Source organism: Seriola dumerili, unplaced genomic scaffold (genome assembly GCF_002260705.1).
Source record: "Seriola dumerili isolate Sdu_G_001 unplaced genomic scaffold, Sdu_1.0 BDQW01002927.1, whole genome shotgun sequence".
Taxonomy (NCBI): domain Eukaryota; kingdom Metazoa; phylum Chordata; class Actinopteri; order Carangiformes; family Carangidae; genus Seriola; species Seriola dumerili.
This window is the reverse complement of record NW_019177182.1, coordinates 408,998-429,930: the sequence shown is the minus strand read 5'-3', so window position 1 is coordinate 429,930 and position 20,933 is coordinate 408,998. Positions and strand designations below refer to the sequence as shown.

Below are 20,933 nucleotides of genomic sequence, written 5' to 3'. Positions count from 1 at the left end.
TTAAGAAAAAACAGCAGAAAATAATGAACAGAAGGACTAAAAATTGAACAGCTACGTTACACATTTCCTTTTCTTCTCCATTAGTTTTGTCTTTTCCTTTTTTTTCTTTTTAACATTTTGATTTACAGAATATTAGAATATGTTCAGTTAAGGCTTATGCTGAGTGTTATGGACCAATCAACAGAAACAAACCAACAAACTAGGAGGGTGGAGAGGGGTGTGTACAAGTGTGTTACAGGGACAGTGTGTGTGTGTATGTGTATGTGTGTGTGTGTGTGTGTGTGTGTGTGTGTGTGTGTGTGTGTGTGTCTTACAGGGACATTCTTTCTGGACTCATGTTTTTTTTAAATGTATTTTTTAATTTTAAATTATTTGGGGTGAATTGACCCTTTAATGTTTTCTGTGTCACCAAGTTAGAATTTGTAATTCACAGCACATGAAGCTAACAAGCTAGCTGATAGCAAACTTTGACCTTGCATTAAAGTAATTCAACATTTTGGCAGATATTTGTGTGTGTACGGAGCTGGAGAGGACGTGATTAGCTTAGCTTAGCATCAGGACTGGAAACAGGAAGAAACAGCTGGACACCTTCCAACCCCTCTGAAGCTCAGTGATTAAACAGGACGTCTACAGCTACTTACAGTGGTGCTTAGAGCTAAATGCTAACATTAGCGTGCTAACACAATGGCGACACTAACATGCTAATATTCAGCAGGTGTAAGGTTTACATGTCCATTACTTTATTATAGCCTGCTAGCATTAGCTAATTAGCAGTAAACACAAAGTCCAGCTGAGGCTGATCATAAACCAAAGTGCTGGACAAATTAAAATGTCACCTGATGGTGGCGCTGGAGGAGAAGTAAGAGGATGACCAAAGTTTATACAGTTCAACCTGAGCGTCTGAACCACATTACAGTTGTTATAGGTAAACAAGGTGCCATCACTGCAATGCCATCTCACCTGTGGAGCTTTGCAGTAACACAGTGACGTACGTGAAGGAGTCTCATCACTTTAGTTCAATAGGTGCTATCAAATCTGTGTCCAGGTTAGTTCAGCAGATAACTGCAGTAATGTTACAAATGTAGATACAAGCACCAAAACTGGTATTTTTAATTTGGCCATTAATTTGAAAAATCCCATTAGCCACTTGAAATTTCAAGATGGCCATCATTTCTGGGATAGAAAAAATAGAAAATTTTACCCACGAGACAGATTTCAATGATTTTGTAATTTGATCGTTTGTTTTAGACGATGAAGACGTCAAATTCTCAACTCAGAGCTTCATTTCTGTAATTTATAACATGTAACAATTCTGAACAAAACACAATGTATTTGTACCATTTCTTATGATTGATGAACCAAAGGTTCTGTGAGAGTCTACAGTCTACTTGTCTTAGCATTAGCTTGCTAGGCTAACTCACTAGCACTGGGCTAGTTAGCTTTTTTGTGAGAAATATTTTTACTTAAATATACTTTGATTTTACACATTGTACTAAATTTCACCTTCTACGGTGTTAAAATGTTTGATTTAACACCTGGATTATTCATGAGAAAATCGTGGATGAACTTATTGCAAAAAATATAACATTTTCTTGCCACGTTTTGTCAAAAGAGTAAAACCCAAGCAGGATTTTTGCCAAGTTTAGTATTTGTATCTACATTTGAAAGATTTCACTGAAACATACAGTTATCAGCTATTTAGTGTTTAGATATGTTCTCATGTATTGATTAAAGTAAGATCGCATTCACAGTGTTAGAATAATTAGAGCAGGAAAAAAAACCTTATTCTGAGGTGGTTAGCCTTGTTAGCTCTACTGCTAACCTTGTAGTCACACCAGATAAACAGCCTAATTTAGCTTATTTTGTTGCGAAACCAGATCCAAGGCGTACAGCTCCTGTAAAATGAGCTCAACAGATTGTTTTAGTACAAAAATTGTTTTAGCGTTAATTTTCATGTGAGTGAGACATCGTCAGTGTCAGAGTTTCATATCTCTGACTCTGAATTACAAATCCGCTGCTGAAGTGAACATAAAGCTGTGTCACACCTCACCTGACAAAATGTTTCAGTCATTATGCTACGCTAGGCTAATCATCGCATCCTGACTCCAGCTTCTATACATTAACATAAACATAAAATAACATAAACAAAATGTTGAACTGTTCCTTTAAGAATGAATGAGCGTCAGCAGCAGGATGTTTTCACACGTTTTCCCAACAGGACATGAGACAAAAAAAACACAGCAACCTGAACGATTCACACACACAGTCACAAACACACACACACACACACACACACACACACACACACACACACACACACACACACACACCTCATCTCTTATGAAGGGAATTTGTTGCTGTTTAAACACGTGTTTGAAATTTTAACTGAAGTTTCCACAACCGAAACGACAATAATCCGTCACAGTCAATGTTCCTCTGTGGTGCGTTCAGGGACATTTCGACATGATGTAAAACACACAGTACTATTTTCAAACTTGATCGTTTTCTACAATGTTACTGGGTGGACAGGGGACACTGTGTCTGTCTATGTGTGTTACAGGGACATTGTGTCTGTCTATGTGTGTTACAGGGACATTGTGTCTGTGTTACAGGGGCATTGTGTCTGTCTATGCGTGTTACATGGACATTGTGTTTGTTTATCCGTGTGACGGGGACATTGTGTTTGTGTGTGTTACGGGAACACTCTCGATATGTTTTGTAATGTTCCTTCTTACTTGATTGTCTTGTGGGTTTGAGTCCCTGACATCGCTCTCTGACACTTTTTCAGCAGCTATCGACACTCTGACGTGTCACTACGGAAACGTCCGAATCACCACGTGACAATAACACACTAAAACCTCTGACTGTGATGGATTATCTGTAGGTGCAGAAACAAAATGGCCGACTGAAAAGCGATGTGATTTGAAATGATCAGCAGGAATGTGAAGTATGACTCTCAGTACAAAATATCAAATACATAAAACAAGCCATATGGTCCTTTGTGCAGCAGTGCAGCTGTCAACAGCACAGACACTCAGTGACACTGTGACGCTGTCAAATGTTCACAGACCTTAAACGTGCAGGTTTGTTCTTTTTCTGTGGCTTTCAAGTGAAAATTGGAGGAAAAAAAAAAATCCCACTGTAACTTGCAGCTGTTTTCATTTGACTTCTCCACCACATTCACACCTCGTGGTTCTGTGCATCCTCAGCATCAAGATCAGATCCAGATTGGGTAAAAAGGATTTAAACACTTCTGTAAACACATTATGAAAACTGTCAAACACTGGACATCTGTTCAGATTCATAATCTTATTGATTTCTTTTTGATCATATTTCAGCTGTTTCACACTGGATGTTGTTTTCTTTGTAGAACATTTTTCAAAGAAGTGGAACGAGTGTAACAATGATGGAGGAATCATCTCAGATCAAGCGTCTACCTGACCAGACTGACTGGTGGTCGCAGACTAATTTAACAATCAGGCAACATTTCTGTTGGATTTGCTGTTGTGTGACGTTTAGCTCGAGGTCACTACGTCTGATTAAACACCTGAACAATACGGTCAGAAGGTGAGCAGGTCATTCAGTCTGGGGCTGTTTTAATTACCTCATCTCATCACGTCTTCTTCTTCTGCAGTGGTTTAATGGCAACGAACCAACTGCTAATAATCACACAGCAGCAGTGGATCTGAATGTGCCATAAATTGCTTTTTAAAATTAGTGTTAATGTGGATCACATTTATTAGATTTACTACAATCTGGATTCAATCTGGACACAAGTCACATGACCACCAGAGGGATTCAAGATGTCAGTGCCAAGACTCCCTCAGGAAAACACACACACACACACACACACACACACACACACACACACACACACAGGGTGAGTATTTGTAGTGTAGTTCAGTGACAGGTGTGTGACAGGAATGTGTGAACACTCTAGCGAACAACAGCATCAGTGGCTACCTGCCCTCAGTGGAGCCTGATGGGACGACGCCACAAAACACCAGCAAACCTGAACGCATCACAACGCCAAGGTCACATGACAGTTAGTGTTTACACAGGTGTGTGTGTGGGGTTTATCAGTAGCCATGATGGGTGTGTTTCAGTGTATATTTATTTTTATAAATAAAGTTGTGCCAGTGAAAGATAATTGATTCTGGTCAGAGGCTTTGTCAATATCATGATCAATACCGTGGCAACGTCTCCATACTGTTTATAGATCCTTTAGTAAAGAATTTAAAATCAATATTTAACTTGAACGTCTGTGTTCAAGAGAATAATTTCATCAGTTGGTCTCTTACTGATCACTGATCAATACTCAATATAAGCAGCTTTACCTGTGAACATTTCACGATTTTTTTTGTATTTCCTCCTTTCAACAAAAGAGGCAGAAATCTAAGAGACAAATAGTCAGTGTGTTACCTGCAGTAGATTCAGTTTTGAGGAGCAGGAGGAGGAGCACACCTGTACAGGAGCAGAGATATGAGCTGCTTCACCGTCGCCATCTTGGCAGTGCCTGACTCCGCCCCTAACTCCCAGCTAATCCAACAACGGTCAAAGAGGAGGGGCCTGTGGAGCCAGTTTGAGTCAAACATAAGCTCCCCCACCTGTCACTCAAAGAGGCCACACCCTCAATCCTCCATTACTTTAGTCCTTAATAAAATGTAAACAGGTGAGTTATATAAACAGGTGAGTTATATAAACAGGTGTCATGAAGGAGGAAATTAGCTCTAGAGACCAAAACAGTTTCTGTACCAGGCTGTAAACATGTTGATTTCTGCTGTAAAGTTGGACATTTTAACATGGGAGTCTATGGGGACTGACTCACTGTTGGAGCCAGACTCTAGTGGTCGTTAGAGGAACTGCAGCTTCTGGTTCTTTGTGTTGATGCTTTGTTTTGAGTACTTTCTCCTCTTTATCTGCGTCAAACAGAACTTTACTTTGAAACTAGAGTTTGTGACCGTATTCCTACGCACAAGTGCACCTAGCTTAGCTTGTCTGACTCAAACAGCTGATCTGCGGAGTAATACAGTGCACTTGTGTGTAGGAATACGGTTGTTCAGCGGTTCACAAACTGTAGTTTCAAAGTAAAGGTCTCTTTGATGCAGATAAAGAGGCAAAATTATTCAAAATAAAGTTTCAACTGATATTAGCTCTTTTTTTTTTTTTTTTTTTTAAGTGGTTAAAACTTCTGCTGACTCTGCCCACAGATGCTCATTACTCTGCTCCTGTACAGGTGTGCTCCTCCTCCTGCTCCTCTAAACTGAATCTACTGCAGGTAACACACTGAGTAAGGATCAGAGCCTCAGAAAACCCACGTCACCTGAACTACACCTTTAAGATGAAGGGAAATGTGTTTTCTGATTTGGGTGAACTGGCCCTTTAAATCCTGACGGCACACTGGTGTTGGTGTGTGTTGTGGTGCAGGCTCTGACAGGTGTGGTGATGATGCGTCAGGTAGGTGTTCCCATGGCGACAGCCTCATCAGACCGTGTGTGTTACAGAGACTCAGCCGCGATGAGCTGGAAGACACCTGGACGCTGAGAGGCCGGGACGCTGGGGACACCTGGACCGTCTGAGTCCAGTCACAGCTGCATCTGGTCTCTGGGGACCTGAACGGCAGCTTGTTGAACTCGTCAAACTTGGAGTGGTGGTGTCAGAGGTCAGAGGTCAGTGAAGGTCAGATGCAGGACTGGGACTCAGAGTGTCCAGGTCTCGTCTTGTCGACGGCGTCTACACTTACTCTCAGAGACCCTCAGCAGGAGGATCCACGTGTCACCACGGCGACGAGGCTCTGACAGCGGTAGTCACATCATCACTGTCGTCGGTCGGCTTCCTTTACCCCAGCTCATCCAATGAGAGAAGGTGTTGTTCCTGAGAGCCTTGCTGATTGGTGGCAAGGAGGCGCAGAGTGTTGACGACGGTGGACCAGGAAGGGGTTCAGATCCTTTCAAAATAAAACCAAATTAAAAAACCGAAACAGAGAACAGCCTTCATTTACAAATACGTCAGTTTTCTTCTATTAAGTTCAAGTCCAGTTCTGTACAGTCCCTCTCAAACACCGCCTGCTGCGCCGCCTCGCGCTCGTCCGCTTCCTCCTCCCCGTCGTCGTCGTCCTCGCGGCACTCCTCATCGCTCTCGCTCAGCGGCCCGATGCTGCTCCTGCCCAGACACTCGGCCGGAGAGCAGGAGCCCCGGAAGTCGCCCATGAAGGGTTCCATGCCCATGCAGACATCCCCGCCACAGGCCAGCCTGCCGCCACCGCGCTCCAGACACTGCGGGTCGATGCTGCGCGTCTGTGGGACGACAGGAAGAGGGTCAGCAACAATCATGTCATTAATGAACCTTTAATCATTGATCAGAGATATCTGAACCTGAGACCTGGTGTCCTAGGACGTGCGTTTCCTGTTTACCTGAGTCATCTTGGTGAAGTCGAGGACGGGGCGGGCGCAGGGGCGGTCGGGGTCTCGGCGTCTCTTCAGACCTGGTTTGAGCAGCAGCAGGTCGCAGGGCTGCGAGTGGCAGCGTGGCAGCTGCGGTGGCAAGCTGCGCCGCAGAGACGACGGTGTGCTGCAGGCCGAGGAGGGCGAGGCGGGCACCGGGCCCCCTGCGGCTGCTCCGGCGGCAGCGGAGCAGCCCGGTGGAGGCGCGGCCGCCGCCACTTGGCTTGGCACGGGAGGCGGAGGCAGGAAGGTGGAGGCTGCCGAGTCTCTGATGAGCACGGGGGAGAGAGAGAAACGCCTCTGAGGAGGGGGAGGCGGGTGGAGGGGAGAGGGTGAGGAGGAGCAGGAGGAAGGGGAGGGGAAGAAGCAGCAGCAGGCTCCTCCCCCCGCAGCGGCCTCGCTGGGGTCCCAGGGGAAACTCCAGGGCAGTGGCGAGTCCGGAGACAGCGCCAGGCTGAAGAAGGTGGGGCTGGACGAGGAGTGCAGCGATGAGTTCAGAGAGGAGCTGGGGGCGCGGAGAGGACAGGCTCCTCCCCCCGCTACACCTGCCCCAATACCCCCTCCCCCCACCCCTGCCCCCCCACCTGTTACACTCCCCAGCTCCCACCGTGGCACTGCTGGCGACTGACGGGAGTCACAGACCCGTGAAGCGCTGGGCCGCCAGGTGTAGCGGCAACGCGACAGGTCCTCCGGCACCACAGCGAACGGCAGTGACGTTGGGGGGCGGGGGAGGAGGCGGAGGGGGGCCGGGGCCAGGGGGTGCCGCTGCTGCTGCTGCCGCCGCCGCTCCAGGAAGGGACAGCTCCGACGCTGAGGTGCTGGGCGCCAGGGGCCGGTGCTGCTGCGGCTGAGAGGGGGCCCCGTCCAGGGGGTCGCCCCCCTCCTGCAGGTGAGCATCTGGGGGCACCAGGGGCACGGGGCCGGGGGGGAAACTAGAGCTCAGTAACCCCCCCTGCAGGCCGGACTTGGAGGGAGGGCAGAGCTGCCAGTAGCTGCTCTCTGAGGACACACACACACACACACACACACACACACACACACACACACACACACACACAGGTCAGACAACACATGACTCCGTTTTGAGGTCGTTTTTCTTCTTCTATGAAACTATAATGACTAACTGTAACTCCCCCTCTCTTCACTGCTGAATTGCATGATGGGAAATGTAGTACCCAGTGTCAGAGATCTTAATCTGAGATCTCAGGTAACAACAGGTAACTCACCAGGCATCAAGCCATCTGGGGGCCAGCACTCTGTGAGGGTTTTCGGGTCCAGCAGGGACTGAGAGACAGAGACACAGAGACAGGCTCAACAGCACGTTCACTAACAGGTGGATACATCACATGTCCTCTGAGACTCAGGTGAGGCTGCAGGTGTCACTCACCAGGTAGAAGTCCCCCGGCTGAGCAGGGTTGCCTTCCAGAGTCTGCTTCCTCAGGCTCTCCACCAGCAGCGTGACCACAGCATGGTGGCAGGGGACAGGGGGGCCGAGGGTGGGGGTGTGAAAGGGAGGCGGCGAGGAGACAGGTAGAGGAGGGGGAGAGAACGGGGAGGAGAGGGGAGGAGGATGAGGAGGAGGCGGGAGGGGAGAGCCACGCCCGTCTGTGTGTCCGTCCGTTCGGTCCGTTGCAGGAGGAGGGGAGGGGGGAGGGTGGGGTGGTTGAGACTCCTCCTCCTCCTTACCAACTCAGGGCCAGGTAGCCCCACCCACTCTCACAAGGACATTGTCGGTCAGCTGTTGCCCCTGGCAACGCACCTGGAGAGGAGGGAGACATAGGGTCATTAACAGAGTCCGACCATCAGACTGGACCCAGAGTCCAGAACCCAGACCGGTCCAGTCCACTGTGGGGTCGGACCAGGTGAGATCCTGGACTCATCACATATTTGGCATATTTGCATGAAAAATTATTGAAACAAAAAATTGATTATCAAAATCATTAATTTTCTTCTGATCGACTTGAATCACAAGAAATCAGAGTAGCAGAGGAACCATCACTCTGACCAGTCCTGGTCTCAGCCGGTGAGTTCCCAGGTCGTCACTATTCAGCTTCTCACATGTGATAATATAAATGTAAAATATGAAAATAAAAAGTAAATATAAAATATAAAATGAATTATATCTTGTTGGTTTTAGTTTTCAGGTCAAACCCTGAAGAAGTGATGGAGGCTCATCTTCTTCAGCTCATATTCTCATGTTCCAACACAACATGACCACTGATCAGTGACCACACAGTGAACCTGGGGCCCCTGGGGGCCTCCGGGGGCCTTTAGGAGCCTGTAGGCGCCTGTAGGGGACTGTAGGCGCCTGTAGGAGCCTGTGGGCGCCTGTAGTGGCCTGTCGGAGCCTGTAGGGGCCTTTAGGAGCCTGTGGGGGCCTGTATGAGCCCGTAGAGGCCTGTAGGAGCCTGTAGGCACCTGTAGGGGCCTGTAGGAGCCTGTAGGCACCTGTAGGGGCCTGTATGAGCCTGTAGGAGCCTGTAGGAGCCTGTAGGCACCTGTAGGGGCCTGTAGGAGCCTGTATGAGCCTGTATGAGCCTGTAGAGGCCTGTAGAAGCCTGTATGAGCCTGTAGGCACCTGTAGGGGCCTGTATGAGCCTGTAGGAGCCTGTAGGAGCCTGTAGGCACCTGTAGGGGCCTGTAGGAGCCTGTATGAGCCTGTATGAGCCTGTAGAGGCCTGTAGAAGCCTGTATGAGCCTGTAGGCACCTGTAGGGGCCTGTATGAGCCTGTAGGGGCCTGTAGGAGCCCGTCGGGGCCTGTAGGGGCCTTTTGCTAACGGCTAACGTTAGCTCACTATTTACAGGAAATCACTTCTTCTCTGCTCTAAAACAGTAGTTACCAGTGGCTGCAGTGCAAGTTCCTATGTAGGCTACTGTTTTAGAGTGTCACAGTAAAAGTACTTCCTGTCTCCTGTAACTGATCTCTGATCAGATCACTGATCCTGAGTCATGTGACTGTTGTAGCTGTTTTAACTATGCCATATACACTTAGTTCAGTCCACTGATTACCAACCTAGGGGTCAGGCCCCTCCAAAGGGCCACCAAGTAGATCTAAGGGGTCGTCACATGATTCACGGGAAAGAAGAAGAAACAGAGTTCAGACTCACTGATCTGGACTCAGTTTCTTTTGGTGAAACATTGATTATTGAACAGTTATTGAACTGAGACATCTGAGACATTTAGAGGAGAAATGTTTGAGCTCTGGTACCAGCTCACCTCTGCTGAGGTGACACCAAACACCGCAGGCTGCCGATTGGTCAGAGAGAATCATCACTACTGTGTCATGGTTGTGTGAGGTGGAACGTTGTGAACAAACATTGAAGATGAAATCACTATAGCTTTGTGTGTTGTCGCTATAGTAACGATTCCACATGGAGTGCCGCAGGACTGAGTTAGCATGTTAGCTCGTCCTGTTCCCTGGTCCTAAAGTCACGTGACCCTGGTGGTGAAGTCATGTGACCGTGGTGGTGAAGTCACGTGACCCTGGTGTTGAAGTCATGTGACCACGGTGGTGAAGTCATGTGACCGTGGTGGTGAAGTCACGTGACCCTGGTGTTGAAGTCATGTGACCATGGTGGTGAAGTCATGTGACCGTGGTGGTGAAGTCATGTGACCCTGGTGTTGAAGTCATGTGACCACGGTGGTGAAGTCATGTGACCATGGTGGTGAAGTCATGTGACCCTGGTGGTGAAGTCATGTGACCGTGGTGGTGAAGTCACGTGACCCTGGTGTTGAAGTCATGTGACCACGGTGGTGAAGTCATGTGACCGTGGTGTTGAAGTCATGTGACCATGGTGGTGAAGTCATGTGACCGTGGTGGTGAAGTCATGTGACCCTGGTGTAGCTGGTTTATAGTCTAACATTAGATGTTTACTTCTGCTGATTGTATTGAGGCTTCAAACATCACAGATGTTCATTAGTGAAGATGATCCTGCTGAATTAAACCTGTCAGGACCAGCAACTCTTTTTATTTTCTCTAATAATCCAGAACACAATGGAGAAATCCCATTGGCTTTTAATGGAGGGAACCAGGGTGACGCTAACTTCAGGGTTGGACTATAAAAATACGACATCCCTGTGGCTCTCTGTTGAGGACCAGGGGCCAGTTACACAAAACACCTTAGTTAAGATGTCCCTTTAAATCTGAGTTAAGATTTCCTTCAAATAAAACAGTTGCACAAAACACCCTTAAGTCTTCTCCTTGAGGTTTCCTTGAAATGTTCACTTAAGTATTTAAGGTTTTCTACTCGTCTTAGTCTTAAACTTAAGGAATCATTTAAAGTCAGCCTCTGACTCTATCTTAACTCCAACATGGCTGGGTCAAAGGTGATAAATGAGGAAAATAAACGCCTCCCAGAGAGACACCATTTGGAAACAATGAGGTCACACCCACGGTCTCTCCTGATTGGCTGTCATCAGCCTGGACTACCAGTGGTGAATACAACATGATAACGAATGACAGTGTTACTGACCTTGTTGTCTTTGCTAGCAGCTGCTGTTCACTGACATTCTCTGTTTTAATGCTACAACTATCTCTGCTGTTCCTCCTTCAGAGGAGACGATCTACTTCCTGTTTACACCGGCTTGCACATGCTCAGTGTGGTGAATGGTCATGTATGTATGCGTTTTCAGATGTGTTAGTCTGGACGGAGATTGATTTAGTTCGAAAACGCCATTTTAAAATGAAAATGTGGTCATGTGGATGGAGCCTACAACACAACCCTAGAGTTTTCAGACTAAATCAGGTCCAGCAGCGTTTCCTAAAGTCTCTGTTCTCAGGGCTCGAAAACTCTGGAGTCGTGTGGACGGAGGAGGAAATGTAGGAAAAGAGATGAGTTTTAACATGAAGAAATAGAAGTGTGGACGCGGCCTGAGAACCAGAGTGATCAGCTGTGTCTGACGCTCTAATCTTTGATTTTATTTTTGATAAATATTGGACAGTTTTACCTCAAACATTATTTGACTGAGACGTTTAGAGAAATGTCTCTCTGACATCTGACACTGGGCCTCAACCGGTGCTGCTGTTCTCAAGGCTGTGTGTTGTATTTTATAAGATTATCATGGTCTTTTTAACAAAATCTCAATCTGGAATATTCACTAGAATCTCCAGCTGTCAGAGCAGATGTATAGGAGCAGACAATGGGATCACTAAATACCTCACCACTTGAGTAAATGTACTTCATTACTCTGCTGATGAGAGGATTTTGGCTCCTGGAAGAACCGAGGTCAGGGGCCACAGACAGGAGGGACCCGGCTGTGAGTCTGTCATTTTGATGCATTAAATCAGGATACAGGTTCACGCTGGTCCCGGGAAACACGTGGGTTGTTGTGGTGAAATAATGGCTCTCGGTGTGCGGTGATGACGGCCGGTCCGGGGCAGCGGAGGCCTCGGCGCAGCCTGAGCCGAGCCGCCTCTGCCGGACTCACTGAGGCCGCTGGGCATCTCCGGCTGCTGCTAGCTGGTGGCTAACAGATCCTATTGTTTTCAATGGGGGATGCTAACACGCCAGTGTAGCAGTCTCCCCGCTTCAGTGCAGAATACATGTGGGAATGTCACGATGAAATTCTGACACAAACTCAGTGTAGAAAAATAAAATAATCCAGATGTGGAGGTTTGTGGCGTCCGGTTACATCACCGGGCTAGCTGCCGTTACCGAGCATCCCGACCAGTTAGCTCGTTATAAATAATATGTCATCTCGTTATTACTGTCAAGGTCGGCACAATAAATTCAGCCATCTTGCTCGCTGAAACAAACCTGCTGACTGAATATTGTGCCTCCCCCGCAGCCTCACAGGCTCCCGGGGCACAGGCCGGTCCGCTCCGCGGGTCTGCGGGGCTAACTGGCAGCTACACCGGCCGCCTGGCTGCATCCAGCAGCAGCAGCAGCAGCAGCTAACGGCAGCTAACAGCAGCTAGCGGACCTGCTAGCAGCGTTAGCCGCGCAGGTTTCACAAACAAACCCCGAACATCAGAGGGGCCGTCCGGGCTCATCGTCCCTCCTCCAGCCCCCTGCTCACACACTGTATCCCCGAAAGAACACGAGCGCCACACGGGCCGAGTCACACCAGAACCAGCACCGGCAGATAATAACAGTGACACCGGTGGGGACAGTAAGGTCTGGCCGGCCTGTGAGCGGCGTGTGCGGGGGGAAACACGGCGGGATGCTGCGGGATGGATGAGCCCGGAGCAGCTAGCTACCACAGACAGGGAGGCAGCGAACAAGCGGTCATTTTTACTCACTGTTCACCGGGCGGCGGGCTTACCTTGCCGGACAGCAGGCTGGAGCGGCTCCGGTGGGTGCAGCGGGCTGGCAGACAGCGGCGGTGCTCGGTGTATTGACCCAGTAACGTTATTATTAAAGAGCAGTACGCGCCGCTCCGCCTGCCGCCGCCGAAACCTCCACAATGAATTAAAGTGTGGATGTAGGCGCGCACCGCGGGCTCCGCAGGGTCCGGGACGAACCGAAGCCTCGGCCGTAATCAACGTCCAGTGTCTCCTAATGATTAAAACATAATAATAACGGATCTGCGCGCACACGCCCGTGAGCGGTGGGCATTCATAAATAACATTTACGGTGCCAGGCAGGAGGAGGAGGGGCGGGGCTACACCTCAGCGCCGCTCCAGCACCTGCCGTTTATTTACACTGGATCTTATTCTGTCACATCTCCAGCCGCGGGAACAGACGCTTATTACAGCGGGAATATCACATTAATACACAGACAACAGCAAGTGTGAGAATTAAGCTCTAAAACCGCAGGGGGTGATGGGAGATGTAGTTTATAGTCCGGCCACAGCAGCTTGTTTACAGCAGCAGCGCCAGTTCATCTCTGCTGGTTTCTGTTATTTCATGTGCAGACGGTTAGATGGCGTGTGTGTGTGTGTGTGTGTGTGTGTGTGTGTGTGTGTGTGTGTGTGTGTGTGTGAGAGTGATCAGTGCAGTTTAAAGGACAAACACACAGAAACACATCAGCTCACTGTGACGCGGTCAGACTGCAGTAGCAGCACCGTGTGGACGGAGGAGACACCATCCTCTCCACGCACACACACGCACGCACGCACACACACACTCTCTCTTTTGGAGACAGCCTTGAACTTGCTTATTTCTTCTGCTTTAAGAAGAGAAGTTGATGTAAATGTTAATCTTTTTTTTTGTTTATTGGTGCAAAAACAGAGTGACAGAAAACTGTGTGTGTGTGTGTGTGTGTGTGTGTGTGAGAGAGAGAGAGAGTGAGAGATATATTGTAATGAAAGTTGATCTTATACAATAATAATGATATATAGCCTAATAATACAGTGATAGCAATGTACATGTTTACATATATAGACAGCATTATAATATGAATGTAATACTATAATAATGATCTGGATGTTATTATGTTAATTAACCTGAATGAAGAGATAAGAACAATCTGATTGAAATCTCATAATTTGGATTCTGGCGTCACATTTCACCAGAATATTAAATGAACATTTTTAGGAAACCTTAAGGAGAAAACTTAAAGTGTTGTGTGCAACTGCTTTTAGTTTAAACAACAGTTAAAACAGTTGCACAAAACACCTTAACTCAGACTTTAAAGGAAATCTTAACTGTGTTTTAAGGCCTCCAGAGACAAAAGCAGCTGCATCTTTGTGGTCGAGTTGTAGTTGTTTAACGTTTTATTGTTGGTACGTTCGTCAGTGTCTTCACACAAAGGTTCAGCTCCAGAGGCACCAGGTCTGAACCAATCAGCTCACTACATCATATGTTCAGAGTGCAGAAGAAGACCAGAGCTCAGTGTGAATTTAACACTTTATTTACATCTTTATTAATCACATCTTTCAGCTTTGCTCTCCATATTCAAGCAGCACAAAACAACAACTCGAGAAACACAAAAAGTAAAAGAAAACTCACAACAACACAAAGTGACAAACTGTTTCCCTCAAATAATCAAGTTTGTGTTTTTTAGAAAAAACATGGCGGTACAGAGAAGGAGGAGGAGGAGGAGGAGCCAGAGAGCGAGGGTGAAGGTGAAGGTGGATCGAAGACGACAACGTGACAGAAGTGACTTTCCTTCAGTGCAGGACTCAAACTAAAACCTGGTCCAGGTGACAGGTGATCCTGACGCAGGTGAACAGAAATATAAAGTGCTAACTATAGGACCGTGCTCAGCTGGCTGAACAGAGGACACGTTCAGGAGCAGCTGGGAAATCTCAACACTTCCTGGGCTTCCTCCTCTAAGAACAGATCATGGAGCGCTGGGACGAAACTGGAATCAAGGACCAGTCACACCCCTGCTGTCGTTAGAGTAAATCTGCAGTGATCTTAAAAAGACAAACACTCGAAACCACACACACACACACACACGCACGCACGCACACACGCAAGTCACTCTGACACACTAAGGGTCGTCGGAGCTCACAGTCCAGCGACGGCGTCACATCGAGTTCACATGATGCCGATGGGGACAGATCAGGGAACCCTGCTGGTTTCAGAGCAGTGGAGGTCCGGAGACCAGAGACCATCAGTACGGATTCCACAAGAGCTGGTCGGAGAACACGGGGACCTGCTGGTCATCAGAGCCCAGATCTATGAGAAAACAAACCGTCAGAGACGAAACATACACGTGGAGACGTCAGCAACACGAGGCAGGAGAGTCAGACTCAGGGTCAGTTTCAGCTCCTGTCAGACCTGACGCCACGTTTCAAGTCTGAACTAGCATCAGCTCCTCCTCCTGTTTATCCAGAGTCATTAAAAAATGAATCATGTGGGTCAATCTTTGTCATAATTACTGCGAAGTCTCGAGTAAAAAGTGTTTTGTGATGTCATACTGACCTTGACCTTTGACCACCAAAACCTAATCAGTTCATCCTTGAGTCCAGGTGAATGTTTTTGCCAAATTTGAAGAAGTTCCTTCAAAGTGTTCCTGAGGTTTCGTGTCCACGAATAAATAGATTTAAACATTTATTCATTCATGAAGAAATAATAGAATTTGAAAAGACGTTTTAAAATGGGAATAAATAACTGGATTCAGCTTCCTTCTCCTATTAGCTAATCGATTAGCTTCTCCTGTTAGCCTCTCTGAGACACTCTGGACCTTCAGACACCAGGATAAACAATCCCAGGGATGTAACAAGCTCTGTGATTGGTTGGAGAGCTGACCATATCTGGTTTTACCACTGAAGGTCCAGAGTCTCAGAGAGGCTAACAGGAGAAGCTAATCGATTAGCTAATAGGAAAAGGAGAAGGAAGCTGAATCCAGTTATTTATTCCCATTTTAAAACGTCTTTTCAAATTCTATTATTTCTTCATGAATGAATAAATGTATTGACGTTCTTGTAACAAGTGTTATGCTGTTTTTGTAAATCCTTTTAGAAATCTAAAGTATTTATTGATTATCGTTCATTTCATATTTTAATAGATGTTAAAACAGGAATTATATAAAGACTTAATAAATGAAGGAGATTCTTTATTTCCTCACTAACTGACTCAAACTGTTAAACACGTTGATGCTGTTTCCACTGAGCAGCTCGGGGAGTGGGAACATCTGAGCAGCACGTGAACGTAGCGTGACCTCACCGTGACCTTACCTTGGGTGTGGTCGGCCTCCAGCAGGAGGCGGAGCCAGTCCGTCATGTTGTCGTCGGGGGTCAGCTGACTCCTGAGGGAGTAGCTCAGGCCGGGAGGAGAGCGGAGAGGACGACGGCTCGACTCACAGTCCTAGATGGAGGAGAGATTTACAATGACTTGATCAATCGATAGAAAACTAATTGATAACTGATTAATCATTTCTGTGCAACAGCACATGTTTCTGTGTAGTTGGGTCAGTCGGGGCTCAACATCACTTTGACCACCATCATCACCCACAGTAACAGTCAGACGACCTCTGATCATTAAATATTGATCACTGATCAGCTGGTTACCGGGGAGAAGGGGACAGTCCAGGGTCCAGGCAGCTCCAGAGACAGAGGAGAAACAGAGGAGGCATCAGAGGCTGCTGGAGTCTCCTTCTCTCTCTGCTTGTCTCCTCTGTCCTCACACAGGTCAGAGGTCATCTTCTCCAGCTGGCTCTGCCTGCAAACACCACAGAAGAAGATCACATCACCACCAGGAGTCTGCTCTCACCTGGACTCAGAGACGAGTCTGAGGAAGTCTGAGACCTCAGTTTTATTCTGCTTGTTTGCAGCTGATAAATCAATAGATCAATAAATCAATAAATCAGGAAAATATTCTGTGAAATGTGAAGAAACAAACTCTGCAGCTTTGGGGCCAGTTGCACAAAACTCCTTAAGTTAAGTGAACATCTTTAAGGGTTTCTCCTCATCTTAGTCTTAAACCTCAGGAATCACCTGGTGAGGTTCCCGTAGATCACAGGTGTCACAAGAGCCAATGGCAGCAAATTAACAGTATCCATGGAAACAGAATTTGACTGCTGTAAATACCTTCACTAAGGAAACCTTTGAAGAGATTCTTCAGAGACTCCCTCGGCTGAGGACAAATTAAACCTAAGTGTCAGACTTAAGTAGAAAAGTGGAGGCGTGTTGTGCGTCCAGCCCCTGGTCTCCACCTACAGCTGCTCCACCGGGTCCCGAGTGTCGGCGTCCGGCTGGTTGTTGGTCGGAGGGTCCCACAGGTGCAGCGCCCGCCTCCACAGACGCACCTGCATGTCCCAGGAGCGCCGGCTGTACTTCCTGTACTTGTTGGGGGTGGACGGGTGGAGCTTAGGGTCCCTCAGGTGTCTGAGGGGAAAGGGGGGGGGGGTCAAAGGTTGAACAGCAGAGACTGTGTGTGTGTGTGTGTGTGTGTGTGTGTGTGTGTTTTCACCTGGGCACCTGCTGCAGGTAGTTCTGGTAGCCACTGGTGTTCTTCCCGTACTGAATCTGTTTCTGCCGTCGCTTCAGAACCGCGGCGTTGGTCTCCGTGTTGGCGGGATCAGGGAGGCGGGGGTAGCAGCGACCGAGGGGGGACCTGCAAAGACCAGGAAGTGATTATCTCTAGCTCCTATTCTGAGTGACTTCCTGTCAGCTGATCTGTCACATGTACTGACCTCTTGTTGTCCAGATCGTCCGTCCCCACAGCCACACTGCTGGTGGACACTTTGAGGATACAGCGCTCCAGGATGGACGGCCTGAGGGGACAGACAGACAGTCAGACTCCAGAGACCGGACTGCAGAGTCCAGAGTCCAGAGACCAGAGACCAGAGTCCAGACTGCAGAGACCAGACTCCAGAGACCAGACTGCAGAGTCCAGAGTCCAGAGACCTGAGACCAGACTGCAGAGTCCAGAGTCCAGAGACCTGAGACCAGACTCCAGAGTCCAGAGTCCAGACTGCAGAGACCAGACTCCAGAGACCGGACTGCAGAGTCCAGAGTCCAGAGACCTGAGACCAGAGTCCAGACTGCAGAGACCAGACTCCAGAGACCAGACTGCAGAGTCCAGAGTCCAGAGACCTGAGACCAGACTCCAGAGTCCAGAGTCCAGACTGCAGAGACCAGACTCCAGAGACCGGACTGCAGAGTCCAGAGTCCAGAGACCTGAGACCAGAGTCCAGACTGCAGAGACCAGACTCCAGAGACCAGACTGCAGAGTCCAGAGTCCAGAGACCTGAGACCAGACTCCAGAGTCCAGACTCCAGAGACCAGACTCCAGAGACCTGAGACCGGACTGCAGAGTCCAGACTCCAGAGTCCAGACTCCAGAGACCAGACTCCAGAGTCCAGAGTCAGTGGTTCAGGACTCTAATGAAGTGAAGAACCTGCGAGGTTTGTTGCTGGCCGCTCGGTCTCGTCCTCGCATGCCGCTCGCAGGAGGAGGAGACGGGATCGGAGAGACGTTACTGTGGACACGAGGAAGACCAAGAGTCAACAGAAAGCCAAGAGTCCATTTATCAGAACAACCACACTTCAGTGGGGGAGTGGATGAGGGGCAGGGGGACAGCTGACTAAATGTTGAACAGAGACTGTAGCAGTGGAGGAGCAGCAACGTCACAGCACAAGTAATAAAACATCTTTCGTTTAATAGACATTAAAAACAGGAAATGAATTTATAAATGATCGATCAATAAATACAAATTCCTAATTTTAATGTCTATTAAAACATGAAACGAAGGAAATGCTTTATGATTTTTCCTGTGACGTCACTGCTCCTCCATCGCGCTGCAGCTGTTTCACCTGAAACCAGCGACTGTCAGCAGGTGTACAGGTGTACGACCAGGTGTGTTCCTCACCTGACCAGGCTGTCGTAGACGGAGCTGCAACCGGGGAGGAGCCACGGCTCGGGGGTGCAGCACCCGGAGGACCCGGCGGCCAGCAGCGGGTCGGGGAGGCCGTTCCACACGGTGGCCGACCAGCCCTTCACGCAGACATGTGACCAGGGACTGAAACAGAAGCTGAGGACACAACACCTTCATCATCATCATCATCATCATCATCATCATCATCATCATCACAGCTCCACACCTGAACACCCCCAGTCTGACAAGGGTTCATTTAATGTTCACACTGAGGAGAAACTAATAAAGTTTACTCAAACAGACTGAGTACAAAGGGGCGGGGCCAAGTGCCTTCACATGAAGAAAGAAACATTTCCTGACACAACATCCAGAACAGGTGAGACACAAGAGAAACTCAGTGTACATGTCCCTCGTCCTCTTCCGTAGCTCCCTGCTGTTTTCAGTCTTCAGAATAAAACAGGGGAGGGGCCCTCACCCACTGTGCACCTACACTGTGGGACACCACCAGAAATATGGGGGGGGGGCGGGGGGGCAGTAAAGTAGGCTACTTTAAAACACAGACTGCACTGAGTTTTAACTGAACTCAGACATGAAATACATATTTATAGATTCAGTGTGATGTCCACTTCCTGATGATGTCATTATTTCTGATGTCCTTCCAGAATAAAGCTCCACAAACCCGCTCAGAAATCAGAGAAAAAGACGCTCCTCCACCTGCAGAACTTCATAGGGAATCGTCCTGTTTTTAAGTTTCCTTCAGTGTCGCAGTGAAACCGGGACAGTTGTCTGAACATCCATGATGCACTGAGACAGGAAGTGACCACAGCTGATTTGGCCAACTCCATTTTCCAAACTATGAATAAATTCAGGTAAAAACGGGCTCAACAAGGTGAACTTTCCCTCCGGTTACCTCTGCGGCTGGGCGGGTTCTCGGCTCCGATTGGCGGATTTTTGTCACTTAATCTGGCAACAACTTTAAAAGATTAAAGATGAGCATATATTCCCGGGTCACCGGTTGAATGAACCGTGTTTTCCCGCCCCGTGTGATGCTGCTGCTGCTACAGACCTGGAGGAGAGCAGCGGGCTCTGAGCGGCCGTTTCCACTCCACTCGTTGACATTTTTGCAGTTTAAGTTTGGCGCCTTCACTTCAGACAGACAGACGCCATTGTTCCGCTTTAGCAGCTTTTTAATGAGCCGCACCTGAGGGGGGCGGGGCCTGCCCGACTCACCTGTGCCGCATGATCTGGAGAAAGAAAACGTGCAGATTACATGAAGGCCTGGAGGAGTAATACATGTACTCAAGTAATGTAACTGTTTGAAGTACTTTTACTTTACTCCAGTACTTCCTTTTTTAAATTGGTAATTCTACTACAATCAATAATAGAAAATATAATCAATACCCCACTTCACAAATACACAAATAAATATGTTACTGTAGGTTAAAGTACTTTATTGATAGATAATTCAAGTTTACTCCACATTTACAACCTGCAACATTAAAGTGACAAACACATTAATGCATCAATGATTATAATAATAATATGATTCTGAAAAGAGTCATTCTGCAGAGCGAGTACTTTTACTTCAGTACTTTTCTGTAGGTTATTTTGATGCTGATACTTCAGTACTTTTACTTAAATAACATTTTGAAAGCAGGACTTGGTATTTCTTTGCTGTGGTGTTACACTGAAGTAAAAGCTCCACTTGATTTAACTCAGACTCCTAAAGCCTCATTTTATGTTGTAAATCCTACAGGGATCTTTGTGGCCATGAGGACGATCACAGCTAGAAAAGAACCTCTGTAGATTTTATAAAAAGAAAAGAAAACGTCTGACTTTCACAGACAAACTTATATGAATATGTTGTACAACAAATCATTGTGTTATCACTTAAGGTTTGACAGCGTAGTTTTGTTTGTAATTCAGCTATTGAACAAAAATGTTAATTAATCGATGGACAGAGAATTAATCAGAAACTATTTTGGTCGTGTTTTCATCAGGAATTCTCATAGCTGCGAGTTTGATGCTTTTTTGGTGTTAAACATGAGAAAATAAAACAAGAAATCTGAATATGTCTACAGTAGTAGTTATTTCCAGTAACTAGAAAATAACAGTCAGATTAATTGATAATGAATCAAATTAACTATATTTCTGATGCTGTTCTCACTGGTTCTCTTTTTAAATTTAAAACTTTAAATAATTTTTTTCAGTGAAAAGAAAATGCAAAAATGAACTTTACAACTGAAATATGGACTCATATCTCAATCTCAATATCTGCCA

The 20,933-nt window shown here is 47.3% G+C and overlaps 1 protein-coding gene and 1 pseudogene across 1 annotated transcript; both read right to left on the bottom strand.

Moving 5' to 3' along the window:
- Window positions 1–5,967: 5,967 nt before the first annotated feature.
- On the bottom strand, window positions 5,968–7,936 carry LOC111239538 (annotated as a pseudogene).
- A 7,010-nt stretch (window positions 7,937–14,946) lies between these two features.
- On the bottom strand, window positions 14,947–19,894 carry LOC111239506 (oocyte-specific histone RNA stem-loop-binding protein 2-like). Its single transcript, XM_022769397.1, has 9 exons — window positions 19,884–19,894; window positions 18,648–18,797; window positions 18,177–18,257; window positions 17,470–17,550; window positions 17,247–17,390; window positions 16,994–17,161; window positions 16,346–16,496; window positions 16,013–16,142; window positions 14,947–15,011 (listed from the first exon to the last, which is right to left on the bottom strand). The coding sequence occupies exons 1-9, from the start codon at window positions 19,892–19,894 to the stop codon at window positions 14,947–14,949; spliced, it is 981 nt and encodes a 326-aa protein (XP_022625118.1).
- Between the last annotated feature and the right edge of the window lie 1,039 nt (window positions 19,895–20,933).

Bases quoted from the DNA above. Each gene is read 5' to 3' on its own strand.
- LOC111239506 (XM_022769397.1), bottom strand. The intron at 17,551-18,176 runs GTTCTTCACTTC...CTGTCCCCTCAG, and splicing joins GCCAGCAACAAACCTCGCAG to GCCGTCCATCCTGGAGCGCT. The intron at 17,391-17,469 runs GTCAGTACATGT...TGGTCTTTGCAG, and splicing joins GACGATCTGGACAACAAGAG to GTCCCCCCTCGGTCGCTGCT.